The 18,118-nt window shown below is 50.0% G+C and overlaps 1 protein-coding gene and 1 non-coding gene across 2 annotated transcripts; one reads left to right on the forward strand and one right to left on the reverse strand.

Annotated features, from left to right (window-relative positions):
- Positions 1-7,244: 7,244 nt before the first annotated feature.
- Positions 7,245-7,634, reverse strand: LOC137360212 (histone H2AX-like). The gene has a single exon (XM_068025750.1). It carries the CDS (start codon positions 7,632-7,634, stop codon positions 7,245-7,247), a length of 390 nt encoding a protein of 129 aa, XP_067881851.1.
- Positions 7,635-7,704: 70 nt separating this feature from the next.
- Positions 7,705-7,787, forward strand: trnal-cag (transfer RNA leucine (anticodon CAG)). The gene has a single exon. It is a non-coding gene; the product is annotated as a tRNA-Leu (tRNA).
- Positions 7,788-18,118: the final 10,331 nt, after the last annotated feature.

An 18,118-nucleotide genomic window follows, 5' to 3' on the forward strand; every position in this document is an offset into this window, starting at 1 on the left:
CAACTCAAACCCCAACACATGAGTTTCTCCAGTGTAGCTGGAGTCGGGTGACAACAGGAGCTGGGATAGGCTGTGATTGGGAATGTTAGGAATGGATTTGTTCATGGAGAAATGTACCTGGAATCTCAGAATATTCTCGTTCCTTATTTCCCCAGATGACACATTCTGCAGTGAGAGTGAAAAGTCTCTTCACTGCTTCACATTTACTCATTGTTTGGTTCTGGATGAATAATGAGTCAGAGAGTAATGACAGGATCTGAAACTTCTTTTTTTTATTTTCCAAAATATACTTTATTCATAAAAATCTGTAAATATTACATTGCCAAACAGTTTCCAAACAGCACCAAAAAAGACAAACATTGCAAGGGAGATCAGTTTCCTTCAATACTGTCATGAGTTTCTTCCCAACCCTTCCGTTTCACAATTGTCATGTCAATTACAGTTTTACATTTACAGCAACTGAGAATATTAACGATACAGTTCGAGGAGTTTCCCATAGGTCCAGCCCCTCAGTCCAGCTTGGTGGGGGAACCTTACACTGTGGTCTTTCCCCATTGAGCCTTTGCTGCGGCTGCCCCAAGCTTTAGTGCTTCCCTCAGCACGTAGTCCTGGACCTTGGAATGTGCCAGTCTGCAACATTCGGTGGTGGACAACTCTTTGCGCTGGAAGACCAGCAAGTTTCGGGCAGACCAAAGGGCGTCTTTCACCGAATTGATAGTCCTCCAGCAGCAGTTGATGTCTGTCTCGGTGTGCGTCCCTGGGAACAGCCCGCAGAGCACAGACTCCTGTGTTACAGAGCTGCTTGGGATGAACCTTGACAAAAACCACTGCATCTATTTCCGCACCTGCTTTGCAATGGCACATTCCAGGAGGAGGTGGGCGACCGTCTCTTCCCCACCACAGCCAACGCGGGGGCACTGGGCGGATGGGGCGAGACTTCTTGTGTGCATGAAGGATCTGACGGGGAGGGCCCTTCTCACCACCAGCCGAGCTACGTCTTGGTGCTTGTTTGAAAGTTCTGGTGATGAGGCATTCCGCCAAATGACTTTGACGGTCTGCTCGGGAAACCATCTGACAGGATCCACCGTTTCCTTTCCCGCAGGGCCTTGAGGACATTCCGTGCAGACCACTGCCTGATGGACCAGTGGTCAAAGGTGTTTTCCCGCAGAAACTACTCCACGAAGGATCGGTGGGACGGCACCGCCCAACTGCATGGATCGTTCCGCGGCAATGTGACCAGGCCCATCCTTCGCAACACCGGGGACAGATAGAACCTCAGCACGTAGTGACACTTGGAGTTTGCGTACTGGGGATCTACACACAGCTTGATGCAGCCGCACACGAAGGTGGTCATCAGGATGAGGGCCACGTTGGGTACATTTTTCCCGCCCTTGTCCAGAGATTTGAACATCGTGTCCCTCCGGACCCGGTCCATTTTAGATCCCCAGACGAAGCGGAAAATGGCTTGGGTGACTGCCACGGCGCAGGAGTGGGGTATGGGCCAGACTTGCGCCACGTAGAGCAACAACGAGAGCGCCTCGCACCTGATGACCAGGTTCTTACCCACAATGGAGAGAGATCGCTGCCCCCACATGCCCAACATTTGTCGTACCTTGGCTACTCACTCCTCCCATGTTTTGCTGCACGCCCCGGCCCTTCCAAACCATATCCCCAGCACCTTCAGGTAATCTGACCTGACGGTGAAGGGGACAAAGGATCGGTCAGCCCAGTTGCCAAATAATATGGCCTCGCTCTTGCCGTGGTTAACTTTGACTCCCGACGCCAGTTCGAACTGGTCGCAGATGCTCATCAGTCTGCGCACGGACAGCGGATCGAGCAGAAGACGGCGACGTCATCCATGTACAGGGAGGTTTTGACCTGAGTGCCTCCGCTGCCTGGGATTGTCACCCCTCTTATGCTCGCATCCTTCCGAATAGACTCAGCAAAGGGTTCAATACAGCAAACAAACAAGACCGGGGAGATAGGACAGCCCTGTCTGACTCCAGATTTAATCGGGAAACTTTCAGATTCCCACCCGTTGATTGAGACTGCGCTACTGATGTTTGTGTAGAGCAGTTGGATCCAATTGCAGATTCCCTCCCCAACCCCATTTTGGAAAGCACGTCCATCATGTTGGTGTGCGATATCCTGTCAAAAGCCTTCTCCTGGTCCAGGCTGATGAGGCAGGTGTCCACCCTCCTGTCCCGTACGTAGGCGATCGTATCCCTGAGTAGCGCCAGACTATCAGAGATCTTCCTGCCGGGTACAGTACAGGTCTGAACGGGGTGAATCACCAACTCCAGAGCAGACTTGACTCGACTGGCTATGACTTTGGACAGAATCTTGTGATCAACATTAAGCAGTGAGATGGGCCGCCAATTTCTGATTTCTGCCCTCTCCCCCTTCTGCTTGTAAATGAGGGTGATGATGCCTTTTCTCATGGATTCTGACATGCTGCCAGCCAGGAGCATACTCTCGTATACTTCCAGCAGGTCCTGGCCGGCCCAGTCCCACAGGGCCGAGTACAACTCGACCGGTAAGCCGTCGCTCCTGGAAGTTTTACTCGTCTCGAAAGACTCGACGGCCTTTGTCAGCTCGTCCAGAGTTAGCGGCTTGTCCAGTCCCTCCCTCCTGCTGTCATCTGAGACATCTGTGATAGATGACAAGAAGGACTGGGAGGCTCTGCTGTCTGTGGGCTTCGCGTCAGACAGCCCAGCATAAAAGGATTTGCTGATCCTTAGTATGTCGGACTGCGAAGACGTTACCGAGCCATCTTCTTCCTTCAGGCTGCTGATAACTGAGCTCTCTGTGTGTACCTTTTGGAAGAAGTAACGCGAGCACGTCTCATCCTGCTCGATGGAGCGGACTCTGGACCGGAAGATGATCTTGGAGGCCTCCTTGGCAAAGAGCGAGGCCTGCTGGCTCTTCACCTCTTGGAGGTCCTCCTTGACCTCGACCCCCATTGACTGCAACCGGAGTAGATTTTGCATAATTTTCTGGAGTCGGGACAGTTCCCTCTGTCTCTCTCTCGCCTTCTGAACACCTTTGCGGATGAAGAACCTCTTGATGTCCTCCTTAATCGCTTCCCACCAGTGAACTGGAGACTCAAAGAGGGGTTTCACGGTCCTCCAACCTTTGTAATCCATTTTGAGTTCCTCAACGTTCTCTGGGGTCAGCAGTGTTGCATTGAGCTTCCACGTCCCGCTGCCAACCCGCTGGTCGTCCTGTAAGTGACAGTCGGCCAGTAAGAGGCAGTGGTCGGAGAAGAACACCGGCTTGACGTCGGTGGATCCGACCGTGACAGCACGGGACACAAACAGGAAGTCAATCCTGGAACGGGCAGACCCGTCCGATCTTGACCATGTGTATCTGCGCTGCGCTCTGTCTGCAGGTTTGCTGAAGACGTCGTGCAGTTTGGCATCTTTAACTGTTTCTATTAGGAATCTGGACGTAGCGTCCAGTTTGCTCTCGTCACTGCCGGATCGTCCAGCCGCATCGATGATGCAGTTGAAGTCACCGCCTAGGATGACCGGCCTGGACGTCGCCAGCAGCAGTGGGAGCTGCTGGAAGACGGTCAGCCGCTCGCTGCGTTGTACCGGGGCGTACACGTTGATCAACCGGAGCGGAACGTTGTTGTACATCACGTCTGCTTCGAGGAGGCGACCGCCCACCACCTCACTAACTTCGGAGATGGTGAACTTACCTCCCCACAGCAGAATACCCAGGCCGGAGGAACGGCAGTCATTACCCCCCGACCAGATCGATGGCCCGTGGGACCACCATCGTGACCACTGCCTGTAGGTGCTGATGTGTGGTATTCCACACTCCTGCAGAAACAGTAGGTCAGCTTTGACCTTGGCAAGGTAATCCAAGGTTGAAACACATCGCGTAGTAGATTTAATGCTACACACATTAATGCAAGCAATTCTTACACCCATTTTTTCCTAAAAATTAGTTGTTGCTTCCCATACCATTTGTCCTCGCTACTTCCAGTCCTTCCCCTTCGGGATCTTCCTGCATACCCATCGTGTGCGCAAGCAGTTTCACGTTGGTTGGGCTCAGAAACCCCTCCTGATCTTTCATGCAGGGTTTGTGCCGCTCGGGTGACATCGGGGGGGGGGGTCTTGTAGGCAGAGAGGATTGGGTTGTCCTCCGCTGCTTCCATCTGTTCCTCCTCGAAAACATCACAGCTCCCGGTCTCCCGGAGCTCAGGTGCGCCAGACGTGTCTTTGCTCCCGGTGTCCCGGAGCTGAGATGCGTTGGCCACATCGTTACGTGTGCGGCATTGGGGTTGGGGCACGCCGGGCCCATCACAGCTTCCAGTGCCCGGGGGCTGGGATGCTTTATCATCCATCTCGGAGTTCTGCCACCTCTTTTGAAGGGGCTGTCGTTCCACCATTTCCCCGTCCAGTGAAGAGGAGTTGTTGCAGTCTGATTCAGAAGAGAGCCTCCTCTTGCCACTGGTTTGGGTGGTGGCTTTGGGATGTTTTTTCTTTGTGGTTTTCCTCTGGACCACTTGCCATTGACCTGTTTGTCCAACTGCTGCCTCCTCCTCCATTGAATCTGTCTGTGGTGGAGGGGTTTCCGGGCGCTGGGTAGGTGCTGGGTCGTTGGTTTCAGCCACCTCCCCTTCCTTCTCAGGTTGAAGTTCCTCACTGCGGAGAACGTTGCTGGTCTCCTTTCGAACAGCGGACGCCTTCGTCGAACCTTCTCCCCTCCTTTCCTTGGACCTTGCCGCCTGAGCATAGCTGAGGCAACGTTTGGGGCAGGTCTTGTAGAGATGGCCTGCCGCACCGCACAAGTTGCAACACTTAGTCTGCTTACAGTCTAACAGACTGCTTAGTCTGATGGCCTTCCTCCTTGCAGTCTTGCAAACAACCATGCTGCAGTTGGCTGCCATGTGACCAGATTTGCCACAGGTGCAGCAAACTCTGGGCTGCCCAGCGTAGACCAAGAAGCCTCGACTTCCCCCGATAGTGAAGCTGGAGGGAGGGTGGATGATGGCTCCACTGGGATCTACCTTCAAGGTCACCTTGACCTGCCGCTTGCTGGTCCAAATCCCAAATGCGTCCTTGACATCAGTGCTGCTGCCGGCCACCTCGACGTACCTGGCGAGAATGGTGAGTACATCCAAAACCGGAACATGGGGGTTGCAGAGGTGAATCGTCACCACCCGGTCCCGTTGTGACGGAAGCGTGAAGAGCGGCTCCGCTGTGAGGATCGAAAGTGGCGCCCGATCCCCTTTCTCCTTGAACGCCTTCAGGAACTTGATGCATCCCGCCACGTTCCGGAACGTCACGTCGAAGTATCCACTGCTGGGGAAATCCTGCAGGCAGAAGACGTCCGTCGCTTGAAATCCTTCTCTCACACCAGCCCTTGAATGACTCAGTGTGAAGTGTCCAATGTGTGAAGCCACTGCCAGGGTTTGTCAATCTGGACAGTTTCAGCTCAGTTACTGGGGGCCTGGAATCCCCGCAGTTTGACTCTGTCTCTTATTGGTCACCCGCTTCTCAATCCAATTATTAACCAATAGGAGAATCGCATAGAAGTAAATAGTAGTTCTCATTGCCTTAGATTTTCCAATTGGAAAAAGCCCGGCAATTCCAGAGCAGGAAGGAATTGAAGTGATGGAAAATTTCAATTTTCAGGCAACAATTTTAAAATCTCTCATTTTATGTTCTGTTTTACTGTATTTACCGTCACAAAATCCTGACGCGATTTTAGGAATCGTTTTCATTTGTCAATCTGTTAACTGTGAGCGGCGGGAGGAAGGTCCGGTTCAGCAATTTAAAACGGGACAAATATCAGCTTCCTCTCTGTAAAAGGAACAAATTAGCGACTAACCGCTTCTCACAGGCTTCTCGGGGACAGACAGAAACGAGCGGTTTCTGATCTTTTCTCCTGAAAGAGGCGGATGATGCTGCAGGGAGCAATGAACCGCCCTTCACTTTCTGGCTGCTAATACACCCCTGACTTCAAATAGTTCAGACAGCGACTGATGCTTCTGCCGGAAAATGAGCAGATTCACCAGAATGATCCAGGTCCATCATGGCCAAAGACATCCAGCTGGCCGGCCGCATCCGCGGGGAATGCACCGAAAACCCAGCTTCAGTAACAAGTGTAACAAGGGCTCTTTTCAGAGCCACCAAATCAGCAAAGGAAAGAGCTGCCATCTCTGTTCATCATCAAACCCATTAGATTGGAGGGGCGGCCACATGGTTTCTGTTTTGTCACATCACTTTCCCGAAAGGTCTGTGGGACTGAGAGCTGATCTGGAATTTAGAAAGCAGCATTACGGGAGACTCATTGCTGCTCAGCACAATCTCAACCCCGCTCCTGGGATCCGTTAGCTGGCATTTGGGGAAAAGAAATGGATCCCAGTTTTATTTGGAAGGCATTAATGGAGCCGGGTCCGTTCACATGAGGGTTATTTACAAACATTACCCAATGAGTTCACGAATATTTGAATCCGTTGGAGATCAGTACACAGGATATGTAAGGCAGCTCGGTCACTCTGACTGAAACCGCCAGTTCCCCGGGGCTGCAGACCCTGACACTGCGGGGACAGAATCTCCGACTCTATCCCGCCGCCGGGGGGAACAGACAGCTCTGTGTCCGGAGAATAGGGAGGGCCGGGGGGAAGGCACATATTAAAGCGCTGCAATGGACTCAGCTCCTGTGTGTGCACAACTCTCGCTGATTCCGTGCTCTGGGAACAGTGTGGTCGAAACAGATCAGGTTAGGAGAGAAACACACAGCCCGAGAATGGCCTCTTCCTTCCTGCATTTACTCTGTTCCGGGAGCAGATTCTCATTGAGAAGCGGTGCTCAGATCACCGGAGAGAAATAAAAAACACAATTCAAACTGTCCAAATAAAAATCAAAGAATTAACCTGGACACTTCCATTATTAAATTAATTCATCAGCTCCGAACCAGTTCCCGTTGATGGACCGGGATGGTCTCGGGATTCATCAAATCGAAGGCAGCGGGATTGATTAAATTGTTGATTCTGGCACCCTGTAGTTCACTTCTTCACTTAACCAGAGGGGCAGATGTGTGAGCAGAGAAACAGAGCGAAATCCAGAGAGGGAACTGAAAAGACAACTGGACAGATGTGAAACAGGTCAATCCACTGTTCCAATAACTCCATCTCTGATTCCCTCCTGACAGTAACCAGCCCTTCACAGAGACTGTGGGTGGCTCTGAAAAGAGCCTTTGGTTTATTAGATGACATTTTGGCCGCTTTACTTTTTCTGGGAGCTCTGAGCGCTGGTTTTCTTGGGCAGCAGCACGGCCTGGATATTAGGCAGCACCCCGCCCTGAGCGATGGTTACCCCTCCCAGAAGCTTGATGAGCTCCTCGTCGTTGCGGACGGCCAGCTGCAGGAGTCTGGGGAAGATGCTGCTCTTCTTGTTGTACCGGGCCGCGCTCATGGCCAGCTCGAGGATTTCAGCGGTCAGATACTCGAGCACAGCAGCCAGATAGACCGGGACTCTGGCACCCACACGCTGAGCATAGTTACCCTTTCTCAGGAGTCGGTGAACCCGGCCCACCGGGATCTGCAGTCCTGCCCGGGAGGAGTGAGACTTGGCCTTGGCCCGAGCTTTCCCGCCAGTCTTTCCTCTTCCAGACATTTCCAAATTCTCACAAATACTTTCACAAAGAATGAATAATTTCCTTAGCATTGATAGCGTTCTGCAGGTAGTCAGGATGGCCGAGCGGTCTAAGGCGCTGCGTTCAGGTCGCAGTCTCCATTGGAGACGTGGGTTCGAATGCCACTTTTCACAAGTTGTGTTTTTAACTGCACTGGAGGCGTTTGGGAGCAGCGGTGAAGAGCAAAGAGAAAGCAGGAAAGAACATGGACAAGCAAAATAACAATGGACCCAAAGATGTTGCAACAAAACATTGGCGGACGAGGCAACGAAGCAAACAGCAGGGCACACAAAAGATCAAAAATGTAACCTTTGTATCGGGGTGGAAGATGTTGCCATATATCCTTAATGAATACTTTGCTGTTTTCCCGAATGAAAGTGTGATGCAGATATTGTTATTAAGGAGGAGGAGTGTGAAGTATTGGACGTGATAACTTAACGAGAGAGGAAGTCTTAATGGGATGAGCATCCTTGAATGTGGATAAATCATCAGGACCAGATGAAATGTCCCCCAGGCTGTTGAAAGAAGCCAGGGAAGAAATAGTGGAAGGTCTGACCATCATTTTCCAATCCCTCACTGGATACAGGTTTGGTGCCAGAGGATTGGAGGTCTTGTAACGTTGCAATAAAAGCAAAATACGAGGCAGATCAAGCATGGCTGATCCTTTCGAGTAGAGAAACAGGGCTGAATTCCCTGAACCAGTGCTACAGCTTTCAGAATAGAAGGAGCCTATACAAACCTGATGGGTTCCACTTAAACAAAAGAGCTGGAGGTGTTGACAGTCAGAACAGGTAAAATGTGGAGGACTGTTTGAAGCAGATGCTGTGTGGTTACTGTAGTTGTACTATGGAGTTATTTCAAGGAGGTGATTCTGAATGTAATGGATCAACGTGGACCCATCCAAGGCAAAGGTTCTAAGCTTCCCTGTGGTCCAGCCTGGTTGAATGGAACTGAAGCAAACAAATCATCCAGAAGAGGAAATGATATGTAAGGCCATGAAAGCACAGAATTCAGCTGGATGCAACACCAGATGGTATGGCAAGAGTGTAAAACAGCACCAGACTGGTGAATAAAACTTTCCCATTGAATGAGACAAGAGAAAAGTAGGGTAATAATAGTGTCAGGTGAGTTGTGACACTATTCACATTCCACCTTGATCTGAATAGGACTGTTGAAGGGAGTGATTGAGAAGAATAGAGGAGAAATGAAAAGAAAGGAGAAATAAACAAAAGGTCTTTTGATTTTAGAATGCTTGTTTTTGGAAATGACAGACTGTAAAGTGTGTGTGTCAGAAGATATAGAGCGAAGTTGGGTATGACAAGATCACAGGAAAGTTGTGCCCTGAGACAAGGTGCGTGTTGACAGGAAAGCTGCTTTCTTTTGCACAAAATGTAATTTATTCATATAATTTGTGCAATTACATTGCAAAGCAGTTCAAATTTAATATTACATAAGGTACAATGCAGATCAGTTTCCTTAAATAATGTACATGATGTATGTCACTATCCCTGCCTGCACAGGTTATATTTACAGTATTTACATTACACATCTAACATTCTCTGGTGCAAACAGCCCGATGGGTTTTACACAGGTTCCAGCCCCTCACTGCACTATGGCCGACTAGGGCCTCAGACTGCAGCCTTTCCCCATTGAGTCTCCCTGGTGGCTTCCCCAAGCTTTAATGCCGTCCCACAGCACATAGTCTTGGACGTTGCAATGTGCCAGTCTGCAACACTCGGTCATGGACAGCTCTTTGCACTGGAATACCTGTCCCACGGCCGGGCTCGTTCTCAATAGAGATCATTTCAAATGAACATTTCCTAAATCCGTGCTTTCTCTCTCGCAATAAAGAGAACAGGATGTCTAGCAGATTCAGTGTGAGACAATAACACTGCCGGGTAAAGGCCGCTTTCCAACTCCAATCTTAACACAGGAGATTCCCCAAACAGCTGCAGTAAGGTGCTGTAAACTGCTGGAAGCGGATGTGTGTGGAAATGTTGATATTACTGAGGAGGTTTCTTGTTATGGAATGGACTGTGTTTTGGTGGGAATATTACTGAGTGTTAGTTGCATCGGGACCATATTTAAAAGCTCCGGCTTTCTGGAAAGCCTTGACTATGAAGGCCGAGTCTGGAAGGGTTTGTGTGGAGAGCTGGGTTTCGGTTCTACTGTTGATAAAGGGTTTGAAATTGGCAGCCCGGAGGAAACTGGAGGTGGAGCTGAAAGATGAGGGCCGTTCTCTCTCTGTCTGTCACTCTGGGTGTCTCCTCCATCTAGCTCTCTGTTTAATCTTCACTCTTGTCTCCTCCCCTCCCTGCTCTCACTCTTCCTTTCTCAGCCAGGTCCGGGTGGCCTGCATAAAAAGGAGCCTGACGGAATCAGTCTCTTTTATTGTGAACTGATTTGAGGCAAGAATCAACATGTCTGGCAGTAAACAAGAGTATGCTCCAGGCTGGCAGCATGTGAGAATCCATGAGGAAAGGCATCATCACCCTCATCGACAAGCGGAAGGGGGAGAGGACAGAAATCAGAAATTGGTGGCCCAATTTCTGCTTAATGCTGTCTGCAAGATTCTGTCAAAAGTCATAGCCAGTCGATTCAAGTCTGCTCTGGAGTTGGTGATTCACCCTGATCAGACCGATACTATACCAGGCAGGACAATCTCTGATAGCTTTGCGCTACTCAGGGATATGATCACCGATGTCCGGGACAGGAGGGTGGATACCTGCCTCATCAGCCTGGACCAGGAGAAGGCTTTTGACAGGATATCGCACACTTACATGATGGATGTGCATTCCAAAATGGGGTTTGGGGAGGGAATCTGCAATTGGATCAAACTACTCAACACAAACATCAGCAGTGCACTCTATCAACGGGTGGGAATCAGAAAGTTTCCCGATCCAATCTGGAGTCAGGCAGGGCTGTCTTCTCTCCCCTGTCTTGTTTGTTTGCAGTATTGAACCCTTTGCTGAGTCTATTGGGAAGAATGGGAGCATCAGAGGGGTGACAATCCCAGGCAGCGGAGGCACTCAGGTTAAAACCTCCCTGTACATGGATGACGTCGCCGTTTTATGCTCGGATCCACTGTCTGTGCACAGACTGATGAGCACCTGCGACCAGCTCGAACTGGCCTTGGGAGCCAATGTTAAACACGACAAGAGCGAGGCCATGTTCTTTGGGAACTCGGCTGACCGATCCTTTGGCCCCTTCACCGTTAGGTCAGACTACCTGAAGGTGCTGGGGATATGGTTTGGAAGGGCTGGGACGTGCACCAAAACCTGGAAGGAACGAGTAGCCAGGGTACAACATAAGCTGAGCAGCGATCTCTCTCCATTATGGGTAAGAACCTGGTCATCAGGTGCGAGGCGCTCACATTGCTGTATGTGGTGCAGGTCTGGCCCATACCGCATTCCTGCGCTGTGGCGATCACCTGAGCCATTTTCCGCTTTATCTGGGGATCCAAAATGGTCCGAGTCCAGAGGGACACGATGTTCAAACCTCTGGATAAGGGCGGGAAAAATGTACCCAACGTCGCCCTCATCCTTATGGCTACCTTTGTGTGCGGCTGCATCAAGCTGTGTGTAGATCCCCAGTTTGCAAACTTCAAGTGTCACTTCGTGCTGAGGTTCTATCTGTCCCCGGTGTTGCAAAGGATGGGACTGGTCATATTGCTGCGGAATGCTCCATCCAGTTGGACTGTGCCATCCTACCTATCCTTCATGGAAAAGTTTCTGTGGAAAAACACCTTTGACCACCAATCCATCAGGCAGTGGTCTGCACGGAATATCCTCAAGGCACGACGGGAAAAGGAGATGGTGGATCCTGTCGGATGGTCCCCTGAGCAGAAGTCCAAAGTCATTTGGCAGAATGCCTCATCACCAGAACTTTCAAACAAGCACCAAGATGTAGCCTGGCTGATGATGAGAAGAGCCCTCCCCGTCAGATCCTTCCTGCACACCTGAAGTCTCACCCCATCCACACGCGGCCATCGAGGTGGCTGTGGTGGAAAAGAGATGTTGCCCACCTCTCTCTTGAATGTGTCTTTGCAAAGCACGTGTGGAAAGAGATGCAGTGGTTCTTGTCGAGGTTCATCCCAAGCAGCTCTGTAACACAGGAGTCTGTGCTCGATGGGCTGTTCCCAGGGCTGCACACCGAGATAAACTATCAATTCGTTGAAAGACGCTCTTTGGTCTTCCCGGAACTTGCTGGTCTTCCAGTGCAAAGAGTTGTGCATGACCGAATGTTGCAGACTGACACATTCCAAGGTCTAGGACTACGTGCTGAGGGACGCACTAAAACTTGGGGCAGCCGCAGCAAAAGTTCAATGGGGAAAGACCTCTGTGTAAGGTCCCCTCACCAAGCTGAACTGAGGAGCTGGATCCATGGGAAACCACTCGAACTGTAGCCAGAAAATATTTGTTTGCTGTAAAATGTACATGGCATGACAATGAAATGGAAGGGTTGTGAGGCAACTCACTCCTGTATTGAAGGAAACTGATCTCCTTTGCACTCTTTGTATTGTTTGCCTTGGTGCTTTTTGGAACTGTTTTGTAATGTATTTTTTTTCTTTACAGATTTTTATGAATAAAGTATATTTTGGAAGTTAATAAAAGAAAGTCTGGCAGAGGTAAAGGAGGGAAAGGACTGGGCAAAGGCGGAGCAAAGCGGCACCGCAAAGTGCTCACTGATCATATCCAGGGCATCACCAAACCAGCAGTCCGCCGCCTGGCTCACCGTGGCGGGGTCAAGCGGATCTCGGGTTTGATCTATGAGGAGACTCGCGGGGTGTTGAAGGTTTTCCTGGTGAATGTGATCAGGGATGCGGTCACCTGCACTGAACACGCCAAGCGCAAGAAGGTCACTGCCATGGATGTGGTGTACGCTCTGAAACGGCAGGGCCGCACTCTCTACGACTTCAGCGGCTGAACAATTCGAACCTTTCCAGCAAACAAACAAAGGCTCTTCGAAGAGCCACCCACCGCCTCAGAGAGAGAGCAGTGACCTGGAAACGGGAGCTGGGATCGGCTGTTTAGAACTGTCTGGAATAAATCTGTGCTGTGTTCGACATACAAAACTAGAATCCCCAAATTTGACATTTCAGTTGCAGCAAGGATGTGCAGTGGATTTGATTTTCTAAACGGGCTGTGGAAACAGTGCCCGAGGCTCTGCAGTTCGTTATGTCCCCCGTCGACACATGCCATCAGTGAAAAGCCACATCACTCATGCGGCACAGTGGCGCAGTGGTTGGCACCGCAGCCTCACCGCTTCAGCAACGTGGGTTCATTTCTAGGTACTGCCTGTGTCGAATTTACAAGTTCTCCCTGTGTCTGCGTGGGTTTCTTCCGGGTGCTCCGGTTGCCTCCCACATGCCAAAGAGTTTGCAGGTTGATTGGTAAATTTGCCGTTAGAAATTGCCCCTAGTATAGGTAGGTGGCAGGGAAAAAATGAAGGGACAGGTGGAGATGTGGTAGGAATATAGAATTAGTGTAGGATTAGTATAAAATGGGTGGTTGATTGTCGGCACAGAGTTGGTGGGTCAAAGGGCCTGTTTCAGTGCTGTATCTCTGAACTAAAACTAAACTCCTCCAGAATCACTCATTGTTTTCGTAGAATTTCAAAATGATTTCGCTGAAATGAGGGAATCCGGGAGTTTTGCAGTAGCCATCACTGGAACCAGACCCACTTGTGATGTTATTTCTCCCGAGACGGTGTTTCCTGCACTGTAACTGACAGGGTTTGTGAAACTGATCCGTTTCAGCTCAATCATTCAGGGACCTGGAATTCCCGCAGTTTGAGCCCGCGCTCACTTCTGATTGGTCACCCTCTTCCCATTCGCATGTCTTAACCAATTGCTGAGCCTCGAATTAGAAAATACAGCAAATCATTGGCTTAATTGTCGTCCTGGCAGAAAGTTTGAATTCAAAAAAGCCGCCAATTTCAGTGTTGGGCAGAATCGAATGACTCAACGAATCTCAATAACGAATTGGCAGCACATTTTACACTTACCCCGATTTTCCTTTCCATCGATTGGTGTGCTAATTCACTCGAGTGCATTTGCTAATACTAACTGTAATCCTCAGATCCATTTAACATTTCAGTAATCCTATTAAATACAAAAGGAATTTTATGATTGAATTTCCATTGGAAGATAGTGAATTAGCACCCCGATCGATGGAAAGGAAAATCGGGCAGAGGATAAAATGTGCTGCCAATTCGTTATTGTGATTAATTTATATAACTGACCAGGACTGACTTCACCCGAACGCAGCTACTAGCTCCCACCCCACTGACCGCTCTCGCCCCTCTGCAACTCGCTTTCTCCCCCTCCTCCCGACTGGCGAAATTCCGCACTCTGGCTGTTCGCTCTCTGCTCCCCCACCCCGCCACCCTGTCCCAGCCCAGCCCACAGCTGCTAGCTCTGGCCGTGACACTCGCTCCCAAATTTCTTCACCAGGCGCCACCTGTAGAAGCAGGAGGTCCGCAAGGGGTAACGGGGCGACGCAGGAGTGAGTGGCTGAGAGGAGGGAAGCGGCCCGGCCTGGAGCGAGTGGCCAGAGACTGGGGTGGTGCGAAGCGAGGAACAACTGGCCAGGGGAGTGGGGGGGTGGGGAAGCATCGAGGTCTGCAGCGAGCGGCTGAGGGGGGGATTCGTCGAGGCCTGGAGTGAGTTGCCGAGGGGGGAAAGCTACAGCTTCAAAATCTCCCATTCAGCCACTTCCTCCAGCCAAGTGGTGGGGGGATGGGGTGGTTAGATACCCAATGACGCTTTATCAAGCATGCAGGAAGATGGATTTGTTGTGGAAATGTGATGACGTTGGCGCTGCAAAATGACATCATCCCGTGCACGTGCCACTCAGTCCTGGCAAGATGTCAAAAATCACTGTGATTTTTTGGTCTTTTCAGTGCACTCCTCTTTCTTTCGTTGCCTCTTGCTCTAATGTATTGAAGAAACATCTTTGGGTCCATCTTCATTTTACTTGCCAATATTCTTCCATGTTCTCCCTTCACCGCTGCTCCCAAATCCCTCCAGTTCAGTCAAAACACAACTTGGCAGAAGTGGGATTTGAACACACGCTTCCAGAAAACACTACGACCTGAACACAGCCCCTTCGATCAATCGGCCATACTAACTGCTTCATTCTTCAGACAAAAGCTGAGAAATTATCCATTCTTTGTGAAAGTATTTGTGCGATTGTGGAAATGTCTGGAAGAGGAAAGACCGGCAGGAAAGCTCGGTCCAAGGCCAAGTCTCGCTCATCCCGGGCTGGACTGCAGTTCCTGGTGGGCCATGATCACAGGCTCCTGAGAAAGGACAACTATGCTGAGCGTGTGGGTGCTGGAGCCCCGGTCTATCTGGCTGCTGTGCTCGAGTATCTGAACGCTGAAATCCTCGAGCTGGCCGGTAATGCGGCCCGGGACAACAAGAAGACCCGCATCATTCCCAGACACCTGCAGCTGGCCGTCCGCAACAACGATAAGCTCATCAAGCTGCTGGGAGACGTGACCATCGCTCTGGGCGGGGTGCTGCCTCATATCCAGGCCTTGCTGCTGCCCAAGAAAACCAGCGCTCAGAGCTCCCAGAAAAAGTAAAGCGGCCGAAATGACATCTAATAAACCAAAGGCTCTTTTCAGAGCCACCCACAGTCTCTGTGAAAGGGCTGGTTACTGTCAGGAGGGAGTCAGTGATGGAGTTATTGTAACAGTGGATTGACCTGTTGCACATCTGTCCAGCTGTGTTTTTTAATTTGCTCTGTTTTTCTGCTCACACATCTCCCCCTCTAGTTAAGTGAAGAACTGAACTGCAGGGTGTAGAATCAACAATTCCCAGGAGCGGGGGGTGAGATTGTGCTGAGCAGCAATGAGCCTCCAGTAATGCTGCTTTCTAAATTCCAGATCAGCTCTCAGTCCAACAGGCCTTTTGCATTTTAAATATCACAACAGAGCTGAGCGGGGGCGAGCGCAGTCTCAGCTGCACCGAGTCTCAGGGGCTCTGAGGACCCCAATCAGAGCCGCCAGGCCTGGCGGGCGTGCAGCAAGGACCCGGGGGAGGGAGGGTGCACCGTTAAAGTGATGGTGCAGCACCTCCCCCATCTTCGCCGCCACCTCCCGGTTTCTTCTCCGATTTATCTCAACATTAAGAAGACTCTTTTGCTCAGGACTACACTGGTTTTAAAGTAAGACCCAACTTTGTCTCTGAAAGTGATGAATAGCAGCAACAACAGCAGAATCCAACCCCTGCAGTTACATGTGAACTTGCTGATGTTGCAGCAGATTGGATGACTGAGTGAATCCCTTCCCACACACATGGCAGGGGAACGGCCTCTCCCCAGAGTGAGTGTGTTGGTGTTTCAGCAGATCATTACTGCTTTTAAAGCTCTTCTCACAGTCAGGACATTGAAAAGGTCTCTGATCAGTGTGAACAAGTTGATGTTCAGTGAGGTTGGATGACTGAGTGAATCCCTTCCCACACACGGAGCAGGTGAATGATCTCTCCCCAGTGTAAACTCACTGGTGTTTCAGCAGGTTGACTCTGGCTGGGTTCAGTTCTACACTCACTGGTTCCTCTCTCTCTCTTCCCCTGAAGGTGCTGATTCTGACTGTATGTACGTGCTCTCTCCCCCTCCGACCCTCCCTGTCCAATGTAGTATCTCCCAGTTTTGGTGATGTGCTCTCCCTGACCTGTCTCCATTTCTCCTTCTTCTGCAGACTTGCCCTGACTGTCACTATTTCATAGAATCATACAGCACACAAGGAGGCCAATCGGTCTTTTGTGCCTGTGCTGAATCTGTGAAAAAAATGATGCAATTAGTCCAACCCCCTGTCTATTTCCCCATAGTCCTGGAGAAATTCACTTTGAAATATTTGTCCAATTCCTTTATGAAAGTTATAATTGAATCTGTTTCCAGCACCCTGTCAGACAATTCATTCCAAATCCGAATCAGTTACTGGGCAAAAAGATCTCTCCTCACCTCCCCTTGACATTTTTGGCCAACAATCCCAGCTTCACCACAATGTCCAGAGAACTGAAACCCCTCATCTCTGGTATCATTCTCGTAAATTTCCTCCGAACTGTCTCAAAAGCTTTGATGTCCTTTGTGAAACCTGGTGCCCAGAACTGGACACATTACTGCAGCTGAGATCGAGCCAGCGACGCCCACATCCCACGAACGGATAAAAAAACGCTCCCTGCCAAATCCCCAATTCTTATCCATTTACAGACGCCCCTTGCCCAGTCCCCAAATCTTATTCATTTAGAGACGCTCCCTGCCCAATCCCCAATTCCTATCCATTTACAGACGCTCTCTGACCAATTGACCTTGCTGGCGGGCAGTTTCGGGAAGCCTCACAGGGAAAAGCTTCACCGCCACCCGCAGGGACACAAACGGGATTGTTCCATCCTATTGTGGCCTTGACGCCCTGCTCCAGCTGTGTGCACCCGCTCCGGGCGCGGTCTCCCTGCACTTTGTGAATAGACCGCTCCAGATGGAGCTCAGCCACTACCGCGCCTGCTCCTGATCAGAGACAAGGCAAATTCTGGAGCTCAGAGTATTCTGGGCACCACAACTGTCATTAATGCCAATCTCTGACATGATAATCAGGTTTTATTTCCTACATTTCATTTCCTGGTATGTTAGTGCGTGTTTTCTTTTGTACCTGTCAGTGCCTGGGAGGAGAGAGTCAGCTTCACTTTGTAGCCGTGAATTTCTGGTGTGAGAATGTGGGTTTTTACTCTGTATGTTTCAGTTTTTGGTTTGTGACTGTTTCTGCTATTGCTATGTGAGTTAACTTTGTGGAAAGAGATGCAATGATTTTTGTCGATGTTCATCCCAAGCAGCTCTGTAACACAGGAGTCTGTGCTCTACGGGCTATTCCCAGGGATGCACACGGAGAAAAACATCAACTGCTGCTGGAGGACTATCAATTCGGTGAAAGACGCCCTTTGGTCTGCCCGAAACTGGCTGGTCTTCCAGCGAAAAGAGTTGTCCACCACCGAATGTTGCAGACTGGCACATTCCAAGGTCCAGGACTACATGCTGAGGGACGCACCAAAGCTTGGAGCAGCCGCAGCAAAGGCTCAATGGGAAAGACCACAGTGTAAGGTCCCCCCACCAAGCTGAACTGAGGGGCTGGATCCATGGGAAATCCCTCGAACTGTATCGGAGAAAATTTGTGTGCTGTAAATGTAAAAATGTGTATGGCATGACAATGAAATGGAAGGGTTGTGAGGCAACTCATGATTGTACAGAAGGTAACTGATCACCTTTGCACTGTTTGTATTTTTTGACTTGATGCTGTTTTAAACTGTTTGGGAATGTAATTTTTTCAGATTTTTATGAATAAAGTATATTTTGGAAATTAAAAAAAAGTGAGTTTCACCACATATCTTTCAACAACTTGTATGTGAACACCAGCTTTTGTCCAGATCTATCAGTTTCTGATATGGAGCCATAGAGTTATACAGCAC

The sequence above is a fragment of the Heterodontus francisci genome, unplaced genomic scaffold (assembly GCF_036365525.1).
Source record: "Heterodontus francisci isolate sHetFra1 unplaced genomic scaffold, sHetFra1.hap1 HAP1_SCAFFOLD_97, whole genome shotgun sequence".
NCBI classification, from domain to species: domain Eukaryota; kingdom Metazoa; phylum Chordata; class Chondrichthyes; order Heterodontiformes; family Heterodontidae; genus Heterodontus; species Heterodontus francisci.

Bases quoted from the DNA above. Each gene is read 5' to 3' on its own strand.
- LOC137360212 (XM_068025750.1), bottom strand. From the start codon at position 7,634: ATGTCTGGAAGAGGAAAGACTGGCGGGAAAGCTCGGGCCAAGGCCAAG.